This window comes from Camelina sativa, chromosome 16 (genome assembly GCF_000633955.1).
Source record: "Camelina sativa cultivar DH55 chromosome 16, Cs, whole genome shotgun sequence".
NCBI lineage: Eukaryota > Viridiplantae > Streptophyta > Magnoliopsida > Brassicales > Brassicaceae > Camelina > Camelina sativa.
Window position 1 is genome coordinate 6,553,877 of NC_025700.1, and position 10,562 is coordinate 6,564,438.

General features: G+C 32.6%; 1 protein-coding gene across 2 annotated transcripts; it reads right to left on the minus strand.

The window, feature by feature from the left end:
* On the minus strand, nucleotides 2,468-8,315 carry LOC104750014 (dof zinc finger protein DOF2.2-like). Of its 2 annotated transcripts, none has more exons than XM_010471743.2 (2): nucleotides 8,016-8,315; nucleotides 2,468-7,615 (listed from the first exon to the last, which is right to left on the minus strand). In XM_010471743.2, exons 1-2 carry the CDS (start codon nucleotides 8,067-8,069, stop codon nucleotides 6,620-6,622), a joined length of 1,050 nt encoding a protein of 349 aa, XP_010470045.1. In that variant the 5' UTR covers nucleotides 8,070-8,315; the 3' UTR covers nucleotides 2,468-6,619. The 2 variants fall into 2 exon arrangements, with proteins under 2 accessions (XP_010470045.1, XP_010470047.1); XM_010471745.2 differs by lacking the exon at nucleotides 8,016-8,315 and adding an exon at nucleotides 7,817-7,989.

Here is a 10,562-nt window from a genome sequence, read left to right on the forward strand (position 1 = left end):
TCTTTAATTTAAGTAGTCAATGTATATTTGAAAAAAAATTATTCAGATTTGAAGCAGTTGCGTGTAAGAGAGATCGAAGTCTAACATTGAAAATACACAATATGAGACGTCATAATAGCAAAAAAAAAAATCCAATAAAATTATTTAATAAAAAATAGTCTATATCTGTTTATGTTGTTTGGTATAGGTATTTTTTTTTTTTGGTATAGGTATTTGATTGAAAAAACTACAAAATGTGGCATGAACAGTATTTTTTCTTTTTAGATCTACCATAATCGATTAAATATTTTCAAATGTGTCATACTGATGGCAATTTGTGGACAATTTAGTTTGGTAGACAACTTTAACCCTTTTGATAGACAACTTTAATTTTTTTAAACAATTTTAATCTTTTAGGTGGACAACTTTAACCTTTTTGGATAACTTTAACACTTTCGGTGGACAACTTTAATCCTCGTGGACAATTTTAACCTCTTGTAGACCTTTTTGGCTTGTTTTTTTTCTCATTTTTGTGGATAACAGTTTATGCCATAATGCCAAATATGACATTTTTGAAAAACTGAAAACAATATGGCACATGTGGAAAGTTTTTTTGAGAAATATGGCATATTTGACAAAAATCCATATTTCATTTGACTTGTTTCTCTTTGGTTGAATAATTTAATTTCTGTCACTTTATACAAAATTAGTCAAAGTTATTTTTATAATTTATGCATTTTTGTAGAGTCAAAGTAAAAGTTTGAATACTTCACAAAGAGAAGGCTTTCCATAATTAAGGGTCATCATCAAAGTAATTAGTCATTTCATATTTATATATAGAGAAAGCTTTCATGAAATGAAATATATACATATAAGTTTTGAAGCAAAATAAATTGATTAAAAAGAGAGATATGGAGAACAAGTGGAGTGTTTTGATGGTTTTGATTTTGGTGGTGATTGGTGCCTTTGGAGGAGAAGCAAGAAGAGATCCATGTGAAAGGCAATGTTACTTAGTATGTTACAGCAGTGTTAGCGATCCGCATTGCTACAAAAACTGTGTGGATCATATATGCAAACATATTCCACCTATAACCTCTACTTCATATTCGAGGTAACTCTCTCTCTACCTCTCTCTCTCTATATATATAATTTTACGTATCTAAGGCTTATGTGCTATGGTTTGCACCCAAAAAAAAGGGCTCTATGTATTATGAATGTGTGTGTGTGTATGGTGAAATTAACATGGTTTATGTGGTGGTAATGCATGATGAAGAGTGAAGACTAGCGAGATGGAAGAAATGCAAGCATAGAGAGTTTCTAGAATTTCTTTTCAGGATACATTTTATTTTCTATCTATGTGTAAAATATAATTTATAATAAGATCAATAAAAAAAAAAATCTCATAACATCCGTGCAAAAAAATAAGCTTTGGATGAAAAGTTAGTCTTGATTTTTTGTGTTATTTGTGATCCATTTTGCTTCGTCCATATATATAATTTTGATATGTATCGTTCAGAAAATGACTAGATATCTGCTAAAATTTAGATAGTCGCTAAAATTTAGATAGTCGCCAAATATCTTGTTTATTATATATGATTTATAAAATAATGTCAAAATAATTTAAAATATAGAAAATGTCAAGATTAAACAAAGTAATTGCAATATACATAATTTTTTTTTTTTTACTTTTCCGAATTTTAAAACACATTTAGTTAATTTGATACATATATATATATAGAGTTATAGTATAAATAATTAAAAAGTATATACAGTTATTTGTAGATAACTATACATATGCTATATAGCATTAATTAGGCTTTATATCGGTGTTGAAAGGCATTGTGAGTCTTTTGCTTAGGGAAATGCACAATGGTGATAACACACATAATGCTCAAATAAGAATTGTTTAGATTGATCACTTAATTTTATTCAGTCTAGCTAGTTATGGATTATATATATGTTCAGAAAATTTAAAAAATGTACAGTCCTTTTGAGTTGCATGTATATTTGAAACATATAATTGATGAACCCGAATTTATACATATATAGGCATTTAAATTTTGAAGGCAACTAACTGATCATTATCATCATGTTTAGGCGTTATTAGGAGTGGATTTGGGTATATGGTGGTTTTTTCAGCCAAATCACATGTTACTAATTATGGCCCTGATTGGTAACGGCTATTACTTATGGCTGTAAAGACTTTAACTTTAAAATTTTAGTTGTAAAGAATTTGGTTGTAGATGCTTTGACTGTAGAAACTTTAACTGTTAAAATTTGGTTGGTGGTAACAAATACTTTAAAACTGAAGCTGTTATTTTTATTATTAAAATATATTAAACTGAGGAGAATGAAAATAAAAATAATTATTATTGAAATGGATCTTAAAAGAAGGAGAAAAAAATAAGAATAATTAATGTGTAAAAATAATTTATGTAAAATTTATATATAAACTTTTGGAGAGCTTTTAAGTATAATGAGAGAGATAAAAAAAAAAGTTTTTATCAGCCATCAAACCATTGACAATGATTACTTGGTTACAATGACACATATGAGAGTAGCTCAGAACTAGTTAACCCATCTTCAGAAATGTACCGCTGTCGCCTATAGAATCAGGATCAAAGCATGCCGTACGCACAGGACAGCTAATTTCTGAAGATGATACACAAACTAGTTCTGAGCCGAGAACACTTCCTTGAGAACACAACTGTGAGAACACTTCTTTGAGAACACAACTGTGAGAACATCTTAAAATCCTCTTTGAGAACCTGATGACTCTTAACTCAATCATAACCTCATTAGCACTAGCAAGCATGGTGCTTCATTTCAAATCGCAGCCTTTGAACAATGGGAAGCAAAACTGATCAGAAGCAATAACATGATCATCGAAATAATACCTTTGTAGTCGCAGCGGAAACATAGACAATTCTCTCGAACCATGATGATCTTGTGAAATGTAGCACTGACTGAATAGCCTCAACTTCTGTCTTTGCTTCTGTAGACTAGCTTGTTTAAGTAGTCTTAATCGAAAACTGTTTTTCATCCTTGCAAATATAGGCTTCAAGACGCTCTTCTTTACTAAGGCAGATCAGAGATCCATATACTGTACTTCATGAAGTAGAGGTATCTTCCAAATCAACCAGTTACAATACATATCTCACCCATGCTTTTCTTGAAACTTCTCCTGAACCTCAAGCAATATACAGACCAGAGATTTGGTACAGAACCACACACACACACTAGTTGCTTGCAACACCGAAAAGACATCATGACCATAAAAATATTCTTCACCTTAAGAGTAACGTTGAGATAAATCCAGATGAATATACCTTGAGGCAACCTTTAAACAACATCTTTTGATCCCAACAGTGAACCAGTGAATAAGATAGACGATTGCAGCTTCTGAAGCAGTTGTTGTTTCAGTATTTGGAACATCCTTCTTCAACACACAAAAGAAGAACCTCATAAACAATCCTCAGATTTAAAAACTAGAGCAGCAACAATTTCTTGAATTTCAAAAGCGATGTCCCAACTTTCACTGACAAGACACTTCAGCTTCCTGGGTTACAACTTAATCGGTTTTACTCAACTCTGAGTATTCTACCTCAGATTGATTTCGAACAACATCTCCTTGCAGACCTCACTTACGCTAACCTTGCAGAACTGAACCGGAGTTACACAACTCTGAGTATTCTACCTCAGATTGATCCCGACCATCTTATACTACTAGTGAAAGTGAATCCTTCTCTTAAACTTTAATAATCGAGCGCTCTTACTCTTCTCTTCCAACACCCAGAGGTCTTCTTGAATATTCTGCAACAACTTACTTGTACACAATCCCAACCAATACAAGGCACAACAGAGAACAAAACCAATAACATCTGATAAGAGCTTTAAGGACATTCCTCATTAAAACCTCCATTTTCAACAGAAAAATATGGGTTTCACATCTTCATAGTACCACTTCTCTCGTGACAATAACTCCCAGCAGATATTAATTCCTTGTAATCATATTCCATCACGCCGAAGATTTTACTTACATTGACATAGCTCTGAGGTAGTGACATAGAGGTGAATGTCTGCCTTGAACACTTCAGACTTTGGTGCAAGATATTCACCTTCAGATCAGATGACTTTCCACACTTCTTCACAATCAACTTCGTATTACTTACTGATGGATCATAATACTTTGATTGTGATTACCAGACCTAGGAACATTAAGAACTTCTATTTCTTTTTCCAACCATGAGGTCTTGATTTGAGCTTCTTCTCCAGCCTTGATGCAGAGCATATACGAAATAACAAAACAGCCCAGAAAATTCCAAAATGTTGTGGGATGATTAAGGACAACAATGTGAGGCCACAAGAGAAAGCGGATCACAATTTGGGTTTAGATATTGAAAGTTAAGAACAATTTTCCAAAGCAGATCCAAAATGGTTAAACCTGCGAACAGCTAACTTTGGGAACAATTTCCCATCAAATGACACAGAATCAGAAGGATACCTTTATATCGCTGAAAAGATCTTGCTTTCAAGATTTCAAGACATCTTTCAATGCATAGATCTGAGGCCTATAGCAAAGTCAAACTCAGAGGCAAAGTTAGACAAGAAACCAGCTTCATGAAACTGCAACTCCATCAAACTCATAACTTATTCTTCATATCTCATACTTTTATCACTATGAGTTAGCTTTTCTCCCTGATGTTGATTATGTGTTTCAACCAAGAACTGTTCCACAGGAAACACACAATCAACAGAACACAGACCTTGACTCTTTGTAGACTTCAAAGACCTTGATGTATCTTTCATAAAAACTTGTTAACCATCCTTGATACACGACATCGACGAAGCAGCAATTCAACCCAGAAAATTCTGTAACTTAGTAGCAAGATCAACATCAGAGATAGAGAGTCATAGGTGAAAGCAGACCATGGTTTGGGTTTATGGTTTGGAAGTTATGACCAAATCCCCAACACATATCGAGAAAGATAACTCTGCAAACAGCCAACTTCAAAAGCAGATTCCAATAATATCACACAGAAATAGAAAAAGATCTTTATGTCCTTAAGAAGATCTCATTTCCAAGTTTGAGAACATCTGCAGCACTAGAAACCAAGATCCTGTCTTTTGATCTCAACTAATCAATATGACCTCAAGTCTTCTTCTTTAGCTAGAAGCTTCTTTGATAGGCTGAGACAAACCTCTACAATACAACTCAACACAATTCAATCATTCAATTCAGTTTTATATTTGTTTAATTTTAAGACCTCGTTTTGACGCTTTAAAAAATCTGAGAAAACATAGAAAGAAAATAAAAAAAAGTGATTTACAAAGCTTTAAAATAAATAAAAGTAAAAAAAAGTATGACTGGCAAATAAATAGCTGTGAAGGCTTTAATTTTTTTTAAATCTTAAAAGTCTTGTACCAATCAGAGCCAGAATAACAAATTAACTGTAAATTAAGCATTAATTGAGTTATGAAGAGACATAGCAAGAAGATTTAGAGCTAGAAAAGGTCAAAACCCAAGCAATTATTACAAGGATGTTGCGAGAATTGTTAAGGCGATGATAAAGACGTAACTCATTTGAACTCATTAAGCCAAAACACGATATAACCTTGATATTGAGGTGGTTTGGAAATTAGAGTACTAATTCGACAGTGGCAACTATTGCTGGCATGCATGTACATGACTAAGAAATAACAAATAGACAACTATTTTTTGACAAAAACTTTCGACAGAATAGAATAAGTACGTATTTGCAAAAATGAAGTGGTGACATTTTTGCAGAGTATATAGTGAGGTAATTTATATAATTAAACCTAAAAAGAATCCATGAATTTCCAGAATACATATATGTGAAATAAATCCTAAATTTACGTTATTCAGTATTCACAGTTAAAATGATAAGTAAGGGTTATTTTTTTAGTCTTTTTTAAAAAGGTATGTACGTACGGAATCTTAATACTGGAAAGTAAACATTATAACGTGGTACGTATAACATGCATATCTTCATATGCACAGATCTTTATTAAGGACTGAAAAAGAAAAAGGAAAAGCTCCTAAAAATGTGAGAAATATAAAGCTTTTTGGTAATTTTTAAAACTTTACTATCTCTAGAGTGACACGGAATTGTATGATTAAATTCGTCAGTCTGTAACACTCTTTTACTTTATGCACTATCCTATAAGATTGGTCCCGTAAAATTATTCACTATATAAACTTTGAAAAAAGAAAGCAGTGAATGATAAAAATCCTTTATAATTATGCTGGTTGGCTCGCTTTTCTCACGTACTCCTAGCTAGAACTTAGAAACCAAACCCATATATATAGCCAGAAAGAAGAAGAAAACACATATTCAGCAGAAAAAAATAAATATATAAGAACATACAAAAAGTTAGTATTATTTTATGAATATCCAAGTGAAGAATACGAATTGATCAATAAACACAAACTCGACAGACACTCACACGACTAACAAGTTCTCATAATCACACAATACGAATAATATTTCTTTGTGCACCTGATTCTATATGCACCCAATGATCACTATAACAAACCCATTCTAATATACCTTATAGTTTTTCCATATGCATTGGACCGTTAACGAGGTCCATGGATGATCCGACGGCAAAGTAACACTCACATAAGGTGCTGGTGATAATCGGTTGAAGAAGAACCGGGGAGACCCTGTCCTGTCCAATATTGATTGGATTGATTCCCCGGAGATGTCAAACCCGAAGCCGGCCGGCTTATATTACCCAAATGGTTGTCTTCCATTTTCACCGGAGCAGTTTGCGAAACCCTAGTAGCTCCATTAGAAGATAATCCCATATTGCCCTCGTTAGGGAAATTATATAATCCCATGGTTCGATCGAACAAAGCAAAGTGGTTTGCTGATCCAAGAGAAGTCATTATGTTATTCCCGTTGTTGCTGTTGTTGTTGTTGTTGTTGTTGTTGTTACCCATGACCGGACCTGAAGTGTTGCCACCATGATAAAAACCTAAATCATTCAAGTAACCTGAGCTAGTGTTACCATTTCCACCATTATTTCCATTAATGGGGGATAAGTTTAAACCGATACCACCGAGTTGAGTGAGGTTTTGTAGAGTGGGCAAAAATGGGAATTGGGTATTTGTTTGGTGCTGGACATTACTAGTAGCCGTAGGGCTTGTAACGTTGACCATAGACGTTGATGGCTTGTTCTGGGATGAGGAGGATGAAGACTTTGAATTTCCGGATTTACCCTTTTTATTCCTCCGGCAGCCACCACCGACAGGTACGTTCCTCAAGGCACCACCACGTGTCCAGTAGCGGCGGCAAGCCTTGCAGAAGTGACGTGGCTGCGTGAGGTTGTAGTTGTTGAAGTAACAGAACTTAGTATTGGCTGAGTCGCATCGAGGGCACTTTAAGGCTCCTTCCGGCTGCTGAGAGTTCTTAGCTAGCCTTGCTCTCTCAGCCGCCTGGCCATTGAGACCTCCCGGATCAACGCTGGTGGCGGCTGTGGTATCAACATGGTGGTGGTTAGGGTTAGGGTTTTGTGGGAAGTGGTGAGAGAGTACCTGGTGGTGGCCACTAACTAAACTTCCATTTTCTTGTAGCTGAAGATGATGAGGATGATTATTCGAATTCGTAGTCTGCAAACATCAAAAAAAAAAATCAATCACATATATAGTACAAGAAAGAAGAACCATAAACTTCAAAATTAAATCAATCTTTGGTTTTCTATTAATTTTTTATATATAATAATTGTCAAATCATTTTGATATTTTTATCGTACAAGAAAATATAGTATGTAATTGGTCTAGATATAGGTGAGATTATAAAGCAAGAAATACCATGATATGTTTTGGAACTTTGAAAAAAGAAGAGAGTAAAGATGAATGAAGATGAGAATAGGAATATATCTTTTAGAAAAATGAATCAAAATTATTAATATAAGAATCAAAACAATCAATGGAGAATTTAAGAGAGGTAAAAATCACACAAAAAGAAAGTAAAGAAAGAGAGGATTAGGTAATGGAAGATCAAAAGAACCTGTGGCCAATTAATTGGTGGATCTAAAAAGCTTGAGACGGATGAGAAAACCATTGTTCTTCTTCCCTTTTATCTCTTTGTTCTTCTTTCTTTAATAAAGTTTGATGGATCTTTAAAACTCAAAAGAACAAAAATGGTGGGAGAATCAAAATAAAAACGAAAGAAGGGAACCAAAGGCTAAAGAAGATGTGAGGGAGAGCACAGAACCAAAAGGGAAAGAGAGAAGAGTAGAGGTTTAGAGAGAAGATGATGATAGAGAATGAGCACAAAGATAAAGTAAGAACATAATGCTTTTCTAAACATGGGTCATGTTCTCACGCTTTATTTCTTTTTATATATATTTCCCACTCTCATGCATTGTTTATTTGTGTGTATATATATATATATATATATATATATATATTATTGATTTTGTTGTGATTCTCTTTTTAGGGTTTGAGTGGAGTGACATTTCTTCGCCTATAAGGTTCTCTCTGTCGAATTATATCTAAAATATAAATATTATATATACTGTATGTGTGTATATATTTTATGTACATTTTCCATATGATTTACAAGGTCTAATAAATAAATTAAAGACGTTCTAGAGAGTAGAGACAACCAAAAGACCTTGATTTGCTTTAAGCGATTTATCAATAATAAAATACTACAATCATATCAGTTTTACCTTCACCACGAAGTAAAATAAGTTAGGGAAATGTTCAGATAAACTGGTTTAGTGATAAGAAGGACTTGCGAAAAGTTGTACAATCAAACAATTTTTAATTACATTTTTTCACCATATGCAAATCATCTTTTTGGTCTATCCAGTCACTAGATATATCAGTCACTAGATCTATAGTCTAGTGCTTTATGTAGTTCAGAATTTTAAAATGTTGGGAGTCTGGTTATTCTGAATTTGTCAATACTGCATAAATAGTATTGCTTTTATATCAATAACACACACTATATTTAAATATTATTCGTACTTATCTTTTTGGTTGCACTTATATATTTGTATCAGTCAGAATTTATGTTTACAAAATTATACAAAATAATAATAATTCAGTTAGCAGGAAAAAAAAATTATAAGCCTTTATAACAAAATAAAATTAAAGAAAAGTCTTATTATTGTTACTAGATTTTCAGGTTATTATTTAATATAACCAATGTTCTAAAATACGCTAGGCGCTAGTGGGACGGTGCACCACCGTTTAACGTATAGTTGTACACGCGGCTGTATATATGGGATATATACGGTAAATATATTTTACCAAAAATATATATAGATATGAATAATTATAAATATATTATATAAAAAATATATATATATATATAATAGAAGAACAAAATAAATATTAAAATCTCTGCAAAAATACTCATGAAATTGTCAAACCAATAGTATATCAACCTTAAATTGTCAAAAATACTTATGAAATTGTCAAACCAAGTAGTCTAAAACTCAATAATTGAAATAGCAAAACGTAAACAGAAAAATAAACCAATTTTAATCTTCAAGTTCTTCTTCCCCGTCGACTTGTAGTATCAAAATTCAAAACTCAAACTTATTTTAACGATGTTAAGTATTATAGTTCTATAATCAACGAGACAACAACGATACTATAGACATGATAAAGCAAAAAAGAAAAAGATCATATAATCAAAACAAGAGAAGAGGAGTAAAGAAAACCTGAAGACTCTCTAAATATAGAATGAAGTTTGAGAAAAGTGTCACGGCAGTAGAAAACGAATAATGCTTAGGGTTTCTTCAATTTATAGGTTTCGTTTTATATCTTGAATGAAGGTTTAAAAAAAACAAAATACGGACGTCTATGAGCTAACCGTATAATCGATCGTATATACGCCGTATAAATAAGCGAATTAGACCAACCCGCATATATTAAAACGAATAGACTATAAACGGTACAGTGGGTCACCGTTTACCGTATACTCACCGTATATATGGCCGAATAGTCCGTATTTTAGAACATTGAATATAATTGTATACTTTAGTTTGATGTTGTAGCAAATTACATATCCGTGCCCCCAAATAAATACCTCATATTTTTCTAGACCAACCCACGGCAGGGCTAGACCATTGTTAACTTAAACTATTAACGTTTGGTTAATGTTTCATAATTATGCAAATAGTGCACTTAATCAACTATGCTGTCTATGCATATAATTAAATGTGTGCGTAAATATAATTGTACATTGATGGTTAAGTATATATTAACTTTTCTTAATAGGGTTCATTATCATATAGATTCGTAATCATGAAAGCTTAATTAGGGTATCTTTGTGGGTCAAGACTCAAGACTAGCCTTGTCCCTGATCTGTCGTTTTCGTCTTCCTTCACTAATTAGATATCAATCTATTACATGCCTGTATTTTCCCTGGCCATGGTGTAATATTGAATCTATTTTTTTAATATATTAATTATTTATGTCATTTGAAAGTATATAGGCTTGTAATCTTGCAATATAACAAATGAATTAAGTTGACCAGCCACAGTAAAACCACCATTGAATGGTTAGCATCAAATCTATCCTTTTAATCTTTTTTTTT